Source organism: Doryrhamphus excisus, chromosome 15 (genome assembly GCF_030265055.1).
Source record: "Doryrhamphus excisus isolate RoL2022-K1 chromosome 15, RoL_Dexc_1.0, whole genome shotgun sequence".
Lineage (NCBI taxonomy): Eukaryota > Metazoa > Chordata > Actinopteri > Syngnathiformes > Syngnathidae > Doryrhamphus > Doryrhamphus excisus.
Window position 1 is genome coordinate 4323143 of NC_080480.1, and position 21182 is coordinate 4344324.

Sequence of the window (21182 nt, forward strand, 5' to 3'; positions counted from 1 at the left end):
ATACTGCATCAATACATAATTAGTTCTGTGACTGTAGAATGTTAGGTTCATGGAAATTAGTGTAAAAAAAAAACTTAAGATGTTGGTGATAACAGTCATGATGGTTGGACACCACATGATTTTTAGATACAGCATCAATACACAGTTATGTGAGACCATTACATTGTTAGGTTCATGAAAAATCGTGTCAAATAAAACCATATACTTACCTTAAGATGCCGGTGATAACAGTCGTGATGGTTGGACACCACATGATTTTTTGACACTGCATCAATACATAATTAGTTACGTGAGACTATGTAAAAAGATAACAATACAATATTAGGTTCATAAAAAATTGTCAAATAAAACCATATACTTAGTACCTTAAGATGTGGGTGATAACAGTCATGATGGTTGGACACCACATGATTTTTAAATACTGCATCAATACATAATTAGTTTACTTGAGACCATGTAGAACGATAACAATACATTGTTCGGTTCATGAAAAATCGTGTCAAATAAAACCATATACTTACCATAAGATGTCAGTAATAACAGTCATGATGGTTGGACACCACATGATTTTTTAGATACTGCATCAATACGTAATTAGTTACGTGAGACACATGTAAAAAGATAACAATACAATGTTAGGTTCATGAAAACTAGTGTCTAATAAAACCATATACTTTAAGATGTTGGTGATAACGGTCATGATGGTTGGAAACTATATGATTTTTAGTGACTGAATCAATACATAATTAGTTACGTGAGACCATGTAAATTGATAACAATACGATGTTAGGTTCATGAAAAATAGTGTGAAATAAAACCATATACTTACCTTAAGATGTCGGTGATAACAGTTGTGATGATTGGACACTATATGATTTTTAGTTACTGAATCAATACACAATTAGTTACGTGAGACGATGTAAAACGATAACAATACAATGTTAGGTTCATGAAAATCGTGTCAAATAAAACCATATACTTACCTTAAGATGTCAGTGATAACAGTTGTGATGATTGGACACTATATGATTTTTAGTTACTGAATCAATACATAATTAGTTACGTGAGACCATGTAAAAAGATAACAATACAATGTTAGGTTCATGAAAACTAGTGTCAAATAAAACCATATACTTTAAGATGTTGGTGATAACGGTCATGATGGTTGGACACTATATGATTTTTAGTGACTGAATCATACATAATTACGTGAGACCATGTAAAAAGATAATACATTGTTAGATTCATGAAAATAGTGTGAAATAAAACCATATACTTACCTTAAGATGTCGGTGATAACAGTTGTGATGGTTGGACACCATATGATTTCTAGACATCATTCCATGGCCATATAACTTGCAGCTGGTGTGTGTGTGTGTGTTCAAGACGCTTCCCACACTCGAAAGGTAATGGTGGTTATTGGCTTTCCAAAGGTCCTTTACTTCGTCAATATTATCCGTATAGCAGAAATTGTGTGCATAATTTGCAATCAATAATGACTTCCACTGCAAATCATTTGACATGATGTAATTGCCAGGAAAATACAGATGTAATCATCCCTGCAGCTGCGGAGAACATGTCCTTTCCAAACCTCATCTCGGGCATCAATTGTCCAATCGTTGTACACGACTTCCTATGTGTACATACAGTAATACTGCATTGTATGGCCCGTCTGTGTGTAATTATTTTGCGGTAACCCGATTCCGTCCTCTATCCGTGACCCCATTAGAAGTGAGGAAGCGGCCATGTTCAGGCTATTTCTTCATCCTTTTGTCGGCTCGCTACTTTGTCCACAGACACCCAGGGACCACGAACACAACCTGACCCCTCACACACCTCAATTTGTAACCCTCTGGCAAATTGTCTGATAGCAGTCGCTAGCAGGGCACCGACATAGTCCGTGTTCGTATTTTGGAGACATAGGAAGTGAACAGGAAGTAGGTAACCTGGAATAGACTATAGCTATAGCTCGATGCTAATTTACATTGAAAATACCATATATACTATGTGCTAGCCGATTAGCATTAGCGAATTTACAGTCAACAAGTGACAGGCCGGACACATTACAGTATTAATAGACAACACCCCGCTGCATTAAAAAAATACCCTTCAGAATAAAAGCACAAGATAAAGACCCGCGACCACAACCCGTTGCATTAAAAAATACCTTTCAGAATAAAATTACAAGATATAGACCCGCGACCACAACCCGTTGCATTAAAAAATACCCTTCAGAATAAAAGCACAAGATAAAGACCCGCGACCCCAACCTGTTGCATTAAAAAAAAACTTCAGAAAAAAACTTCAGAATAAAAGCACAATATAAAGACCCGCAACCACACCCCGTTGCATTAAAAAATACCGTTCAGAATAAAAGCACAAGATAAAGACCCGCAACCACACCCCCGTTGCATTAAAAAATACCCTTCAGAATAAAAGCAAAAGATAAAGACCCGCAGCCACACCCCGCTGCATTAAAAAATACCCTTCAGAATAAAAGCACAAGATAAAGACCTGCGACCACAACCCGCTGCATTAAAAAATACCCTTCAGAATAAAAGCACAAGATAAAGACCTGCGACCACAACCCGCTGCATTAAAAAATACCCTTCAGAATAAAAACACAAGATAAAGACCCGCAACCACACCCTGTTGCATTAAAAAATATCCTTCAGAATAAAAGCACAAAATAAAGACCCGCGACCACAACCCGCTGCATTAAAAAATACCCTTCAGAATAATAGCACAAAATAAAGACCCGTGACCACAACCCGTTGCATTAAAAAATACCCTTCAGAATAAAAGCACAAGATAAAGACCCGCGACCACAACCTGTTGCATTCAAAAATACCCTTCAGAATAAAAGCACAAGATAAAGACCTGCGACAACACCCCGCTGCATTAAAAAATACCCCTCAGCATAAAAGCACAAGATAAAGACCCACGACCACACCCCGCTGCATTAAAAAAAACTTCAGAATAAAAGCACAAGATAAAGACCTGCGACCACACCCCGCTGCATTAAAAAATACCCTTCAGCATAAAAGCACAAGATAAAGACCCACGACCACTGCTCTGAAGAGTGCTGCTCTTCGGGGTGCAACAATACAGAAAATACAAGAAAGACATTTTCACGCCTTTTTTTTTATTAATTACAAACATCAAAAATACATTTTTTACAACTATATAAAACAAAACAGCAACTTGTGAAAAACACGGTAAAGTAGTAAATAAATAAAAGTACATAGTATTCGTTATTTCCACAGTTCATATCCACAGAACATTACAATTCTAAAATAAAAAAAAATCTCAAAATGATAATACAGCCGAATACAAGGCAACACATGAAAACCTCAAACCATAAGAAGATTTTTCCAATTCATGATAAAATAAAAGCAACAATAGCAAGTGAATGTAGAAAAACACATTTCTCTAATGGAGTTCAAGCCACGCATGGGCGCAATGGACTTATTTTAAAGGTATGCGAAGAATTACTCTTCAGGGTGCACCAATACAGAAAAAAAAGATTTTTTTTTTAAAATTACCAACATCAAAAGTATATTTTTTACAACCATGTACAACGAAACAGCAAGTTGTCAAAAAAATATGTCAAAATAAAGTAGTAAATAAATCAAATAACTTAATATTCATTATTTCCACAGTTCATATCCAATTCTAAAATAAAAAAAATCAATTTTCAAAATGATAATACAGCCGAATACAAGGCAACACATGAAATCCTTAAACCATGAGAAGATTTTTCCATTTCATAATAAAATAAAAGCAACAATAGCAAGTAAATGTAGAAAAGCACATTTCTCTAATGGAGTTCAAGCCACGCATTGGGCATATTGTGTGTATATGTATCTTACTGTATAACTGACTTATTTGAATCGGATTGACGTCAGCTGACTGATGTATCGTTTGAGTCTTAGTGCTATGGAACCGTTCGAATCAAACGGTTGTCCTGTTGTTTTGCATTGCATAGTTTCATTTCGATGCTTTTGTCCGTTCAAAAGTTGGTTATCGAAAATGGTTACCGAAATGATTTTTGCAAACCCTTTTTGTCTTCATGAGTCTTGGGTACACCTTCGGGCCTTGTCTCATTCCAGTTCTCTGTCTCCGTCTCACCCACATCCCCCCAGCCCCCCCACAACTTCACCCAATTAGGCCTAATGGAAGTGCGGTCTAATGACAAGGCCCCTCGGGAACAAACACATTTAGACTCGCCTCCAGCCGCCACCCCACACACACACACACACACACACACACACACACACACGCACACAAACACTTCTGCTCTTCATTTGCAAAAGCAGTCGATGAGAAGGAAACGTTTTTTCAAACTAACGCATTAATGTCAAGTGAATTTGATCGAATGCGCCACTGCAACCGCCACCCTGACAAGCGAGCTAGCGATCCCAAAACGCGCCCATAATCAGCGCGTTATCATTATTATTATTATGAGTCATTAACGCATGATTGAGATGACTTTTAATTAGTTTTCATTGGAATGCCTCGGTAAGGTGACGGCTCTACAGGTGTCGGCTCGTTTTGGCTTGCGTGTCATCAACGCCGTTGTCTCGCTCAGCTTCTCACCTGTCATTCACCGCGTCGGCAGTTGAAATACGTGCTGGCGTTGATGACGCATTAGACGACCGTTGGAGGTGTTACTCACAAATCACAGCACGGCGCGGAAAAACACAAACAGTCGGGCAACAGTGACGCACACACACACACACAAACATCACATTCCGACTCATCTTCCAGTCCCTAGTATTCCCATTTGACCCCAAGTTGTGTCCTCACAGCTGTGGGAGTGCGGAATGCAGCACTTTCTAAAAATAGTATTTCATAAGAAAAAAAAATGAAAATATTACAGAAAAAGTATGAATATTATGACAATAAAGTCAGAATATTATGAGAATAAAGTAGCAAAAAACCTTGAAATAATTACATTTTTTAAAAAAGCAAAAACAGCTGTAATTTTCCGAGAATAAATATATTAAGAAAATATTAAGAAATATATATTAAGAAAAAATAATATATTTTCAAAATATTAAGAAAAAAAGATTTTACAAATTTTACAAAAATCAAATATTGTGAGGAAAAATATCATTAGTACCGTGAAACTAAAATATACAAAAAAATAAATAAAATAATAAGTAAAGTAATTTCATAAGCATGAAGTTGAAATATTAAACAAAAAATTAATAAAAAGTCATATTATGACAAACAGTGGAAAAAGTTTGTAAAATGAGGTTGTGGAAAAAGTAATATTATATAATATATATTATATAATATAAGTAATATAATAATATTGCAAGAGTAAAGTTGAAAATATTGCTTTAATTTTACAAGAATTAAGTGAAAATATGACAAGAAAAATGTTGTATTTTTAATTTAAAAAAATAGTCCCAATTTTACCAGAATAAAGTCTTAATATTGTGAGGAAAAGTCATGTCATAAAAATGATTTTTATGAGAAAAAATGTAATTTTAGTAGCCTAAATTGGAATATGAAATGTGAAAAAAATCTGAAAATATATGAAAAAGTCGTAATATTATGAGAAACAAAACAACAATGTTGTTGTTATTGGAAAATTAGGTTGCAGGAAATATTATATCATTATATATTATTATATATTAGTATAATAATATTATTATTACAATATTATGAGACTAAAGTAGTAGAGTTGAAATAATTAGAAATAATTGGAAAATTAAAATGAAATGTAATAAAGAGCTATAATATTATGACAAACAGTGAATAAAGTTTGTAAAAAATGAGGTTGTGGAAAAAGTTCTAATATTACGAGAGTAAAGTTGAAAATATTGAAACAAGTGGGGAAAAACTGTTTTAATTGTAATTTTTAAGAATAAAATGAAAATATGACAAGAAAAATGAAAAAAAAATTAAAAAAATTGTCCCAATTTTACCAGAATAAAGTCTTAATATTGTGAGGAAAAGTCATGTCATAAAAATGATTTTTATGAGAAAAAATGTCATTTTTAGTAGCCTAAAGTGAAATATGAAATGTGGAAAAAAATCCCAAAAATATATGAAAAATATTTGAAAAAGTAATATTATGAGAAACAAAACAACAAAGTTATTGTTATTGGAAAATTAGGTTGCAGGAAATTAGTATAATAGTAATATTAATAGTAATATTATAATAATAATATTATTACAATATTATGAGAATATAGTATTATAGTTGAAATAATTGGAAATAATTGGAAAATTAAAACAAAACGTAATAAAGAGCTATAATTTTCTGACAGCATATTGAGAAAAAGGTATATTTGAATGAAACAGTACAATATTACAATAATTGAAGGAAACGCCATTAATAACAGAGTTGGTTTTTGAACTACAGTATTGCATATTAGCATGTGTTGCTTTACAAAATATGAACATGGAACCCAGCAACACACACACACACACACACCTGGTAAACCCAAGCCGCTGTCATCAGACCTCACTAATCACGTCTCAACATGTCATCACCGCGGGACGGCTCTTCCACGAGGGATGAGGTCATCGCTTTTTGACAGGGAATCTAATTAAGCCCCGACTAATCACGAGTGTCTTTTCTTTTCCAGTCCCTGCGACTGTTTCCGATATTCCCGTCTCTGTTGGAGCAGCGCGGGTCTTTTTCCTCAGTTTTTATCTCCCACTGTTGCCTTTCAAGTGTTTTTCTGATGTCTGCCGCCTCCTCTGGAGACGCTGATATTGGGAGATGAAGCAATGGAGGCAAACTGGAGCTGGTTGTTTAAAATGGAACACATTATAGTTCTTTTAGCAGGAAGTGCTGTATTTTCCGGAGTATGAGTAACTTCGGTCAATTTGTATTCCCAAATATAGACAGACAATCATCATTGTGTATTTAGTTAGTTATTATTAAGATCCTCAATCATATCTTTATACAGTAGTTGCCCATTACTTTGTGCCTAACTGCGTCACAAGTTCAACTCAGTGAGTTATTGTGGCCACTAGGTGTCGCCAAAAAGCAACAATTTCTTGAACTTAAAGGCGGCACATGTTTGATTGTTGACTGTAAATACTTAAATAAAAATTAAGATAAAAATAAATAAAACTTAGATAAAAAATACTGATAAAACACAGTAGTATTTTATATATTTCCTTATTTATTAGATTTTATTTTTTTAATTTTCATTTAATTTTTTTAAAAATTCTAATCATATATTATTATATTATATTATTTATTGCCTACAAAATACTACTGTAGTTTGAATAAAATATTATAATTTATAAATAATAATGAAGTAAAGTTATAATAATAAAACATAAAAATATGAATACAATAAATAAAAATAAATGACAACAATAGTTAAATGTAAATACTTTGAGATAAAAATACTTATAGAGATAAAAATACTAGTAAAACACAATAGTATTTTCAATATTTGTTTATTAATTAGCTTTTTTAAATTTAATTGTCATTTAAAATCATTTTTAAAAAGTTCTTATTATATTATATTATATTATATTATATTACTTTATTACTAGCAAAATACTACTGTAGTTTGAATAAAATATTACCATATTTACCATATTATTTATAAATAATAATGAATTAAAGCTATAATAATAAAACATAAAAATATAAATACAATAAATAAAAATAAATGACAATGGTTAAATGTAAATACTTATAGAAATAAAAATACTTATAGATATAAAAATACTGATAAAACACAGTAGTATTTTATATAGTTGTCTATTAGATTTTATTTATTTAATTTTCATTTAAATTAATTTAAAAAAGTTCTAATCATATTATATATTATATTGTATTGTATTGTATTATATTTCTTTATTACATGCTAAATACTACTGTAGTATGATTAGAATATGACCATAATTTATAAATAATAATAAAGTAAAGTTATAATAATAAAACATAAAAATATGAATATAATAAAAAATAAAAATAAATGACAACAATGGTAAATTTTCCCCGAGTCATCGATCAAAGTGACGTTTGTGATTTTGTGCAAATCCCCACTACTTCCTGTTGGAAGTAAAACTGTAACCCATGCAGTATTTGCACCTTGATGATTGCACGTCAGCAATATGGCGGTCCATAATTACCAACAATGAGATCTGAGTAGAAAATCAAGGTTGTTATTGATCGGCGTGCAGCTTGTCTATCAAAACTCTGGTAATCCTGCTCTTTCTCGGTAGAGTCCTCTTGTAGTTCTGAATCCAAATGAATAATCCGGTGCCAACCACAGTCGTTAATGATGTCAATTTGCCATACAATCTTCATAAATCTCCTATCTCTTGAGCCCCATTTTTGATCCACCGTGCGTTTTTACGAGCCTTTTATGTCTTGTGTGTTTACATTGTTTTTGTCACTCTTGTTCTTACTTATTGCGGCAGAACCAATGGCCCCCAAAGGGGGGGTGAGGGGGGGGATAAATGACTTTTATTATCCATCAATTCACCCGCAGGTATGCGTATCCTGGTCAACCTGCTGCTGGATACGCTACCCATGCTGGGCAACGTCCTGCTGCTCTGCTTCTTCGTCTTCTTCATCTTCGGCATCATCGGCGTGCAGCTGTGGGCGGGGCTACTGAGGAACCGCTGTTACCTGGAGGAGAACTTTACACTGTGAGTTCAGCATTGCTGTGTTAATAAGACGGATGTTTAGCGGTTACATTAGCTAACTTTGTTACACATCTTAAAAAAAAAATATATATATATATATATATATTTAATTATTATTTATTTCATTATTAATTGTATGAAAATGGGCCATTTTTTTATCCAATGTACACAAACAGGAAGTTAAGAGAAAAAACTCTCCCAGCGCTAAAATGTGTGAGTCTGTTACGTCGTACTGTCTGTTTATATCTACTATATCGAGTAATAAGAGTGTAAAGGTGACTATAGGGGTGTTATTTCATATCCAAAGGGCTCTAATATTCCAAACTGTATTTAGAAGGTTGTGAATAGGTTTTCCATGCTCGAATGATGAAAATATTCCATTCCTACTTTGCAGAAATTCACTTATCACAGCCCAGTCTGGATTCAATTAACCGCAATAAACGAGGGACGACTGTTTTAATTTAAAATATATATATTAATTAATAAATCCTGTTTTTTTGTAGTTGACTAAAGCATATTCAAAAAAAAATTCATATTTAAGCTAATTTAATGTGTTGTTTTTTTTTTGCCTAAATGAAGCATTTTTAAGCATACAAATGTGATGTTTCTGAGTATTTATGTCAATTTTTTTGACGTAATAGGAGTGTACAGGGTTATTGTAGGGGTGCTGTTTAAATATGAGAGGGCTCTAATAATGTTAAAACCATATTTAGAAGGCCACAAACATGTTTTCTATGCTCTAAGTATAAAAAATATTCAATTTCTAAATAAGGAGTCCTACTTTTAAACAACTAACAGAGATAAACGAGGGATTACTATGCTAAATAATAAAATAATAATAATAATAATAATAATATAAAATAATCATAAAAATAATAATAATCATAAAAAATAGTAAAATAATAATAAACCAACTAACAGAGATAAACGAGGGATTACTGTGCTAAATAATGAAAAAATGAAAATAATAATCATAAAAAATAATACAATATTAATAAACCAACTAACAGAGATAAACGAGGGATTACTGTGCTAAATGATAAAAAATGAAAAATAATAATCATAAAAAATAATAAAATAATAATAAACCAACTAACAGAGATAAACGAGGGATTACTGTGCTAAATAATAAAAAAATGAAAAATAATAATCATAAAAAAATAATAAAATAATAATAAACCAACTAACAGATAAACAAGGGATTACTGTGCTAAATAATAAAAAATGAAAAATAATAATCATAAAAAAATCATAATTAACCAACTAACAGAGATAAACAAGGGATTACTGTGCTAAATAATAAAATAAAAATAATAAAAATAAAAAATAACATAAAAATAATAATCATAAAAATAATAATCATAAAAATAATAATCATAAAAATAATAATCATAAAAATAATAATCATAAAAAATAATAAAATAATAATAAACCAACGAACAGAGATAAACAAGGGAATACTGTGCTAAATAATAATCATACAAAAATAATAATCATTAAAATAATAATAAACCGACTAACAGAGATAAACGAGGGATTACTGTGCTAATAATAAAATTCATTCATTTTTATTGTTACATTGTAGCACTACATTACATTATGGTTGTCTCCACCTCCTACATTCTCCTTGCCCTTGCCTTTTGGTCTCCGAATAAGATTAGTTTGCAGCCGCATGCCTCCATATTCACGACAACGCGCCTGCCGCCTCGCCGTGTCAGGCTGACATTCACCTTTGCGTGTGTCTGAAGGCTTTGATGACGTGGCGTTTTATCCTTTTTGTTTCTTTTATCACGCCGCCGGCATCGCCGCAACCCGTACAAAAAAAAAAAACCCACGGATCTCACCGTATGACCTTGATGTGTGTGTTCTAATCTGTCTATAAGACATCCATACCGCTTTTCTTCGCATCACCGGTCATGCTGACACAGCCGACGCTAAACACTTGTAATAGCGAGCTGGAGAAGCGTATCCGCCCCTTTAACAAAAGCGTTAAGTGCTGAAATTTACCGTATTGAAAGCTACTATGCTAACTTAATGAGGCAACTTGAACCGCTGTGTTTTGGGGCGTTGAGCTTCATTTCTTTAAGCACATTCCTTGGAGTTCGATAGCGGCGCACCTGCGCACCCTCCCGTACGCATTTGCTGACCAAATGCGGGCTTGCGCAATCCGGTTCCGTGAGCGTTATTGTGTGCTTTGGCGTGTAATTGAAACCTCCAGGAGAGAAAGCGATGCAGCTTAGTCAGGGTGCTGGAGTGTTTAATTAGAAAGGTGCTAGCGAGTTAGCACTTGAGGACTATTATGCTAAGTAAAGAGCGAATGCAGCCTCCCTGAGAGGAAACAATGGAGTGTCCCCAGTCAAGTGCAGTGCAATCACATTTGCCGTCTTTTTCCCCTCCTTTTTATGCTCTTCATTATTTTTGTTTTTTTTGACGTTTTATTTTCCAACACGTCTTCCAAAAAGATGGCGCTATAACATTCAGAATATTTGGAATATCTATAACAAACCAAAGTTGGCGACTCCAGAGACATTGAAGGCAGACTCACATGCCCAGACGCTTAAGGCTACTTGAGTACATGAAGTAAAAGTAAGTTTTTTACAGGAAGTAAAAACTAAAATATCAAGGAACTCTCCCAATACTAACATGTAAGTCTTTTTTATTGAGTAATAGAAGTCTAAAGGTGACTATAGGGGTGTTATTTCATGTCTAGAGGGCTCTAATAATGTTAAATCGTATTTACAAGGTCATACGTAGGTTTTCTATGCTCTATGCAAATATTTCATTTATTAATAAGTGCATTCTAAAAAACTAATTTACACAAAAGCCAAACAAATAATAAATAAATAAAACAGTAGTAATGGAAAAACATTTTTTTTAAATCAGCAGTAATTTTACAAGAATAAAGTCAAAATATTAAAACAACAAAACTCAGTTTAATACGAACATCGTATAAAAATTAAACATTTAATATTTTATTAAAAAATAAAATGAATAAAACAGTATGAGGAAAATAATAAAACAGCAGTAATGAGGAAAAAATCAGCAGTAATTTTACAAGAATATAGTCAAAATAAACAATAAAGAACAAAAGTCAGAGTTTTATAAGAACATTGTAATGTTATGAGGACAAAATAAAAAGATGACTGCCTCACAGATGCAGGAAGTGGTGGTGACAATGCGTACTCATCCGGTAGTAGACATAAACACTACTCGACAAGTTGTATGCAAATTGACAAAATTTTAACTTTATTTTTGAGAAAAAAACAATGCAAAAAAATACTTGAATTTTTCAAGTATTTTTGTTTTTTTCTCAAAAATAAATTTTAACTTTATTTTTGAGAAAAAAAAAATATTTTTTGTAAAACAATGCAAAAAAATACTTGAATTTTTCAAGTATTTTTTGAAAATACTTGAATTTTTCAAGTATTTTTTTGCATTGTTTGGCAAAAAATATTTTGCAGTTTTTGCATTTTATTTTGCATTTTTGCAAAAAAAAATATTTTTTGCAAAACAATGCAAAAAAATACTTGAAAAATTCAAGTATTTTTTTTGCATTGTTTTGCAAAAAATATTTTTAAAGTATTTTTTTGCATTGTATTTTTCTCAAAAATAAAGTTTAAAATGTTGTCAATTTAGTACTTGAAAAATATATTACAAAATAGTACAATCTACTAATTAAATTTCTTATGTTACTTTGCATTGCTCCTCATGAGACTACACTCTGCCGCACTCTGTGTGTATATACGAGCAGCCCCGCCTCCACCCACTGACACAAAGAGACCGTATGCCAGCCAAAAGTGCTCACTCCATTCAAGCCGTTATTCTAGAAGTGGGAAGTGGGAGACGAAACCAGCGAAATTATCTTTTATTATCATCCCAGGCTAGTTACAGTATAGAATAGAAGAGCTAAGTTAAGAAGCTATTATGCTAATAATCGCTGTCAATCAAAATGAAGCACTGTACTCGTGTTGGAGCTGATGGGATTGTGCAGGTGTACCTAATGAAGTGTCGATCCTCTTCCCGAACTTCCCGCGACGGATCCTCTCCATTTCACTAAATAAGGCAGCTGTGGCTCCTTGATCCCCCCCCCACTCCCCCCACCCCCCACCACCCCCACCCCAGCACCCTGCTCTCCATCAGCAGGTGTGTTCTCCATGTGGCGGCGGATTTTTTGGCATGGTCCACACTGCGCAATGCAGACTCACTTTTTGTGTGGGGGTGGGAGGTGTGTGTGTGTGGGGGGGGGGTGGGGGCGATGGGGGACAAGTGCCTTCATTCACGCTCTTGTACTTTGACAGAGGCTGGTCTCAGTCAGTCTCATTATGCGTAACTTCAGAGCATCGATTGGTGACAAGCTACAGGCTGTTGTTAACAAATGATAGCAACCGTCACACTCCAATCCCCCCTCCCCCCCCCCCGCCCCATGTAGCAAACGCATGTGGGCGTGCGCACCCGTAGGCGCCTATTCATAGCACACACTATGTGTGTGTGTGTATACATTTGCCTTCAGCGTGCCTCTCGTCAAGGACACAAAAAAACCGGGAAAGAGAAGACGGGAGAAACTGACCCTGAACGTGTGATTGCAGGCGGTCCTTGTCTTGTCTTTCTGCACGACTGCAGACCTTGCGGTGAGATCCACTCCTTGTCCTCGTTTACTCCGCAGCCATGTCAGATGTGGATAAAACAGCCTAGGCTCAAGGAGTGGAATCAAAGACACGGCATTTACATACGGGACAAATATTCCGCACATGCACACAAAATGATGGAGACATTGAAGGCAGACTCACATGCCCAGACACCTTAGGCTATTTAAATCAGAAGCTGAGCATCTACACATAGGACATCCTATAGCGACAAACGAGGGTATGCTGGAGCCTATCCCAGCTGTCTTGGAGCGAGAGGCGGGGTACACCCTGGACTGGTGGCCAGCCAATCACAGGGCACATATAGACAAACAACCATTCACACTCACATTCATACCTATGGACAATTTGGAGTCGCCAATTAACCTAGCATGTTTTTGGAATGTGGGAGGAAACCGGAGTACCCGGAGAAAACCCAGCGATGGCTGTGGGTGGAATTGAACTTGTGTCTCCTAGCTGTGAGGCCTGCGCGCTAACCACTCATCCGCCGTGCAGCCTGGTTTAAGTTACATTAATTCATTTTCTACCGCTTATCCTCGTGAGGGTCATGGGTATGCTGGAGCCTATCCCAGCTGTCTTTGGGCGAGAGGCGGGGTACACCCTGGACTGGTGGCCAGCCAATCACAGGGCACATATAGACAAACAACCATTCACACTCACATTCATACCTATGGACAATTTGGAGTCGCTAATTAACCTAGCATGTTTTTGGAATGTGGGAGGAAACCGGAGTACCCGGAGAAAACCCACGCATGCACGGGGAGAACATGCAAACTCCACACAGAGATGGCCGAGGGTGGGATTGAACTCTGTGAGGTCTGCGCGCTAACCACTCGTCCGCCGTGCAGCCCCATGGCACAATCATTTAAAAAAATATGTAAAAAACAGAAAAAATTGGATAAATCAACAGTAATTTTATAAGAATAATGTCAAAATATTACGAGAAAAAGTTGTAATTTTTAAAAAAAGTCAATTTTTTACGACGGAAAATTTTCTACATTGGTTAATTTTCATTTTAGTCGCATAAGGTTGTAGCATATAAAAAAAAATTGGTTGCAGAGAAGGTTAAAATGTTACAAGAATAAATATGAATAAATATATACATAAATATTTGGGAATAAAGTCAACTTCCACAGCAGAAATTGAAAAATTTATCAGAATAAAAAATTATCAGAATAAACTTGTAATATTATAAGAAAAATGTCATCAATTTAGTAGCATAAAGTAGCATATAATTTTAAAATTAAATTTAGAAAAATGAGAAACAAACAAAACAAAATATTTTGGGGAAAAAAAAATGAAAATGTTTATAATATAATAAAGGGAAGGAAAATGTCATCAATTTAGTAGCATAAAGTAGCATATAGTTGAAATTTAGAAAAAAAATTAAAAAATGAAAATGTTTATAATATAATATATAATATAATATAGGGAAATGTTTATAATATGGATATAATACAAAATAATAATAATAAAAGTTGAAATAGTTGAGAAAAGTATTATAGTATTTAAGTAAGTAAGTTTAGTATTATTATTATTATTATTAAGTAATATTATCAATAAATTATCAATAAATTATCAATAAATTGAGGGCTTTCCTTCCCTGTAAATGTGCACTGAAGTTGCTGAACATTGTTTATTTCACTTTATTATCACATGATGTTACTACAAAAACCATATCTGAAAATATGCATATGAAAAAGAGTAAAATGATCTATTTTTAGTGCATGACTTCTCCCCCCCTTGAAGCTTTTATGAGGCAAAGGTTGTGAGACCTTCAGGTGTAGGTGATGCCAATATTAAAAATGACCCATCTCCTTAAAGCGAGCGTGCAATAAGGCATAAAGCCAGCTGGACGGGCTGTGAAAGATCTAGATATTTTAATGTGCGCCCCTTTAAAAGTGACAATTATGGCAGACGGCCCCGGGTAATAACGTGCTGCTTCAGGTGGTGGCAATCAGTCAGCTTCATATTTTCCGAGGAGCGGCGAAAAGACCCTCGCTGTGACTGGCTGCTTAAGAGCTCGTCAATGCAGGGGAGAGTATAATCTGCTTTTTCCGCCGATTTCACGCTCAGGCGCACACACTTACGTACTCTCGCCGCCGACTTTCCACATGGCTTGCTTCATATGATTAAACAATCTGTTGTGTGATACTTAAAGGAACTCGTCTCTCATCGTTTACGTTTGCTATGCTAGGACCACAAGCTAACCCGCTACACCTCATCTAATGTCATCAGATTAGCAATACTGGTAGCTATAAACTTCCATAATGTCAGCATGCTAACGTTAGTGTTGCTAGCATGCTATAATTAGCATTTTTAGCCATTTTCATAAGTATGAACTTACATAAACACTTCACGCTCTTTTGCTACGTGCTGCGATTCTATGGTAAGCATGTTAGCAATTTTCATAACAAATTTACATAGACACTTGATGTTAGCATGGTAGCATTTTAACCATTTTCATAGGTATAAACTTACTACATAGACACTTGATTCATATGATTATGGTTGGTGTTAGCATGCTAACAGTTATTATGCTAGCAATGCTAATAGTCACCACTTAGCCATTTAAAAAAAATTGTAGAAACTTACATAGATATATAGTGCTATTATGGTTGGTGTTAGCATGCTAACAGTTATTATGCTAGCAATGCTAATAGTCATTTACAAATGTAGAAACTTACATCGATGTAAAGTGCTGTTATGGTTGGTGTTAGCATGCTAACAGTTATTATGCTAGCAATGCTAATAGTCATTTACAAATGTAGAGACTTACATATACGTATGTATAGTGCTATTATGGTTGGTGTTAGCATGCTAACAGTCAATATGCTAGCAATGCTAATAGTCATTTACAAATGTAGAGACTTACATAGATGTATAGCGCTATTATGGTTGGTGTTAGCATGCTAACAGTCATTATGCTAGCAATGCTAATAGTCATTTACAAATGTAGAAACTTACATAGATGTGTAGTGCTATTATGATTGGTGTTAGCATGCTAACAGTTATTATGCCAGCAATGCTAATAGTCACCACTTGGCCATTTACAAATGTAGAAACTTACGTAGATGTATAGTGCTATTTTGGTTGGTGTTAGCATGCTAACTGTCATTATGCTAGCAATGCTAATAGCCATTTACAAATGTGGAAACTTACATAAATGTGTAGTGCTATTATGGTTGGTGTTAGCATGCTAACAGTTATGCTAGCAATGCTAATAGTCATTTACGAATGTAGAACCTTACATAGATGTATAGTGCTATTATGGTTGGTGTTAACATGCTAATTTATTATGCTAGCAATGCTAATAGTCACCACTTAGCCATTTACAAATATAGAAACTTACATAGATGTATAGTGCTATTATGGTTGGTGTTAGCATGCTAACAGTTAGGATGTTAGCATTTTCTGTTATTAAAATTCCCGCAATTTTTGCAACTTGTAACATTATTGGAATAATTTAACATATTCCGACATTCATTCCAACATTCATACTTGAAGAGACACTTTCTCTCATCTCAGCTCTTCAGGAATGGCGCCGCCGCACCCGTACTACAGACCCGAGGAGGACGACGAGCGCCCCTTCATCTGCTCGCTGGCCTCCGACAACGGCATCATGTCGTGTTCCGACGTGCCGGCGAGGCGAGAAGGAGGCCACACGTGTTGCCTAGACAAGGAAGACGCGCTCCACCGACAAGCTCTGGGCCTCAGTCCCGAGCCCGTTACGAACGCGAGCGGTAACGGCGATGCTATCGGGCTGTGCATCAACTGGAATCAGTATTACACCCGATGCCACACCGGGAACACCAACCCTCATAAAGGGGCCATCAACTTTGACAACATCGTCTATGCCTGGATTGTCATTTTTCAGGTACTTCATTCATCCTAAGAAGTTCATTCATAACTTTAATCTCAATCTAACGTTTCCTCCTAGGTGATCACTCTGGAAGGCTGGGTGGAGATTATGTACTACGTCATGGACGCACACTCCTTCTACAACTTCATCTACTTCATCTTACTCATCATTGTAAGTAATACCTTCATTTTTCATTCATTCATTCATTTTCTACCGCTTTTTCCTCACGAGGGTCACGGGGGGTGCTGGAGCCTATCCCAGCTGTCTTCAGGCGAGAGGCGGGGTACGCCCTGGACTGGTGGCCAGCCAATCACAGGGCACATATAGACAAACAACCATTCACACTCACATTCATACCTATGGACAATTTGGAGTCGCCAATTAACCTAGCATGTTTTTGGAATGTGGGAGGAAACCGGAGTACCCGGAAAAAACTCAGAGATGGCAGAGTGTGGAATTGAACTCGGGTCTCCTAGCTGTGAGGCCTGCGTGCCAGCCACACAGCCCCCCATGCAGCCTGGTTTAAGTTACATCCATTCATTTTATATCGCTTATCCTCACAAGGGTTGCTGGAGCCTATCCCAGCTGTCTTTGGGGCGAGAGGCGGGGTACACCCTTGACTGACTGGTGGCCAGCCAATCACAGGGCACATATAGACAAACAACCATTCACACTCACATTCATACCTATGGACAATTTGGAGTCGCTAATTAACCTAGCATGAATGTTGTTGGAATAATTTTACTTTATTTTAGTTTTATTGTGTCCAAGATTCATTGTTGTACGCCCCCCCACCGAAGTGCACATTCATTCATTCATTTTCTCCCGCTTATCCTCACAAGGGTCATAGGTATGCTGGAGCCTACCAGCAAAAGAGTTGTGTAATTTCATAAATAATGAATTATAGGAGTGTATAAGTGACTATAGGGGTGCTACTTCATGTCTAGAGAGCTCTAATAATGTTAAAAAAAACACATTTAGAAGGTTCATTCATTCATTCATTTTCTAGCGCTTCTCCTCATGAGGGTTGTGGGGGGTGCTGGAGCCTATCCCAGCTGTCTTCGGGTGAGAGGCGGGGTACACCCTGGACTGGTGGCCAGCCAATCACAGGGCACATATAGACAAACAACCATTCACACTCACATTCATACCTATGGACAATTTGGAGTCGCCAATTAACCTAGCATGTTTTTGGAATGTGGGAGGAAACCGGAGTACCCAGAGAAAACCTGCAAACTCCACACAGAGATGGTCGAGGGTGGAATTGAACCCCGGTCTCCTAGCTGTGAGGTCTGCGCGCTAACCACTTGTTCACCGTGCCGCCCTACGTTGATTTTTTTTTATAACAAATTCACCTTACAAGACACTTTTTCCCCCTTTTGAGCAAAACGATCAGTGCTGCGTTTGGGGTCTTCCGTGCAAATTGACCTCCAAAGTATGCATCATCACTTCTGTGTGTTTGAAAGCGAATCTACTATAATGTCCTGAAGTGTCTGCCATAGCATCTGTTTGAAGAGTAAATGCCTTTAAGTCGTTTAGACCTGCTGACGGCCAGCAATTATGAGTAAGTGTGTGTAAGTGTGTGTGTAAGTGTGTGTGTGTGTGTGTAAGTGTACACTTAAATGCATGTGACAGCAGCTGCTTGAAAGCACAAAAACATCATCATCACTTGTAAACGATGCCTGCCATCTTAATTTGTGTGTGTGTGTGTGTGTTAGTGCATGCATAATACATTGATGCTAGTGATATTGGGCTGCCCGCCCTAATTATGCGGAAAGCTGTCCACTGATCAGATGCACATCACACACACACACACACTTCTGGAGGGGAATCAAAGCGCTACACACCTGCAGAACTGTTTGACCCACAGGCCACAGATGGATGATACACACACACACACACACACACATTCATTCATTTTCATTCATTCTCTACCGCTTTTTACCGCTGGAGCCTATCCCAGCTGTCTTCAGGCAAGAGTACCCGGAGAAAACCCAGAGATGGCCGAGGGTGGAATTGAACTTGGGTCTCCTAGCTGGTTTAAGTTACATTCATTCATTCATTCATTTTCTACCGCTTATCCTCACCAGGGTTGTGGGGGTGCTGGAGCCTATCCCAGCTGTCTTCGGGGCGTCACACTCTGGTGGCCAGCCAATCACAGGGCACATATAGACAAACAACCATTCACACTCACATTCATACCTATGGACAATTTGGAGTCGCTAATTAACCTAGCATGTTTTTGGAATGTGGGAGGAAACCGGAGTACCCGGAGAAAACCCACGCATGCACGGGGAGAACATGCAAACTGGTGGAATTGAACTCGGGTCTCCAGCAAAAGAGTTGTGTAATGTCATAAATAATGAATTATAGGAGTGTATGTGACTATAGGGGTGCTATTTCATGTCTAGAGAGCTCTAATAATGTTAAAAAAACACATTTAGAAGGTTCATTCATTCATTTATTTTCTAGCGCTTATCCTCATGAGGGTCTCGGGGGTGCTGGAGCCTATCCCAACTGTCAGCTTGAGGCGAGAGGCGGGGTACACCCTGGACTGGTGGCCAGCCAATCACAGGGCACATATAGACAAACAACCATTCACACTCACATTCATACCTATGGACAATTTGGAGTCGCTAATTAACCTAGCATGTTTTTGGAATGTGGGAGGAAACCGGAGTACCCGGAGAAAACCCACGCATGCACGGGGAGAACATGCAAACTCCATACAGAGATGGCTCAGGGTGGGATTGAACCCTGGTGTCCTTGCTGTGAGGTCTGCGCGCTAACCACTTGACTACCGTGCAGTCCCATGGCACATTCATTAAAAAAAATATGTTAAAAAAAAGAAAAAATTGGATAAATCAACAGTAATTTTATAAGAATAATGTCAAAATATTACGAGAAAAAGTAGAAAAAGTCACAATTTTATGAGGAAAAATTTTCTACATTGGTCAATTTTCATTTTAGTCGCATAAAGTTGTAGCGTATGAAAGAAAACTTGTGTTTTTTTTAAAATGTGGTTAAAATGTTATAAGAATAAAGGGAATATTTGAGAATAAAAATGTCATTTTCGTAGCATAAAGTTGAAATTATATTTTAATATTTTTTGTCCGAGGGTGGGATTGAACCCTGGTCTCCTCGCTGTGAGGTCTGCGCGCTAACCACTTGTCCGCCGTGCAGCATTATTGTATTATTTTTGATACAGTACATGATGATTAATATATATTATGGGACAAATATTTCAGTGAAGAATAAGAAAAGTGACGTGAATCACGTGGTGAAGTGTAAAAAAAGCGAGCCCCCAGTGAGCCGTGCTTTGGGCATGTGTTGCCTCTGTCTGTCTAATCCAATCAGCCTCGCTTTGGTGGGAAGCCGGCCCTCCAAGACCTTTAGCATGTGTGCTAACATTTCCACAGGCGGATTGACACACTTTGTAAGAATCAAGACAGCAAGTGTGGAAAAACATGTCCGTCTTCACTTCTTCAGACAATTCCTCCCAAATGTCACAACCGAACCGCTTCTCCTGTCCCCGTGCAGATCGGTTCCTTCTTCATGATCAACCTGTGCCTGGTGGTCATCGCCACTCAGTTCTCGGAGACCAAACAGCGGGAGCATCAGTTGATGCAGGAGCAAAGGGCGCAGTGCCTGTCCTCCTCCACGCTGGCCAGCATGGCCGAGCCGGGCGACTGCTACGAGGAGATCTTCCAGCTGGTCTGTCACGTCCTCCGTAAGGCCAGGAGGAGGTCGGCGGCTCTGTACTACACGCTGAGGGGCAAGCCCCCGCCGGCTGGTGGAGGCCGAGGCAACAGGCGGGGCGGAGCCAATCAGAACGGAGAGAGGCATCATTCCAGGCAACCAAAATGTGAGTAGCTTAGATAGCGAAGAACTAGGCAGTCAACCGTGTATGGAATTTTCATAATATTATGACTTTTGCAAAAAATGTAACTCTTTGCTACTAAAATATTTAATATTTTTTTCTCATCATATTATAAATTCTCGAAAAATTGCAGTGTATTTTTACAATGTCTGCAATTTTT

The 21182-nt window shown here is 36.6% G+C and overlaps 1 protein-coding gene across 3 annotated transcripts in view; it reads left to right on the plus strand.

Moving 5' to 3' along the window:
- cacna1ia (calcium voltage-gated channel subunit alpha1 Ia) overlaps positions 1 to 21182 on the plus strand; it is a 175612-nt gene that overhangs the window by 105241 nt on the left and 49189 nt on the right. For all 3 annotated transcript variants that reach the window (XM_058050223.1, XM_058050225.1, XM_058050224.1), the window contains exons 6-9: positions 8481 to 8640; positions 16809 to 17157; positions 17221 to 17313; positions 20683 to 21007. In XM_058050223.1, the coding sequence (XP_057906206.1) occupies positions 8481 to 8640; positions 16809 to 17157; positions 17221 to 17313; positions 20683 to 21007 (927 nt within the window). The remainder of the gene's footprint in view (positions 1 to 8480; positions 8641 to 16808; positions 17158 to 17220; positions 17314 to 20682; positions 21008 to 21182) is intronic.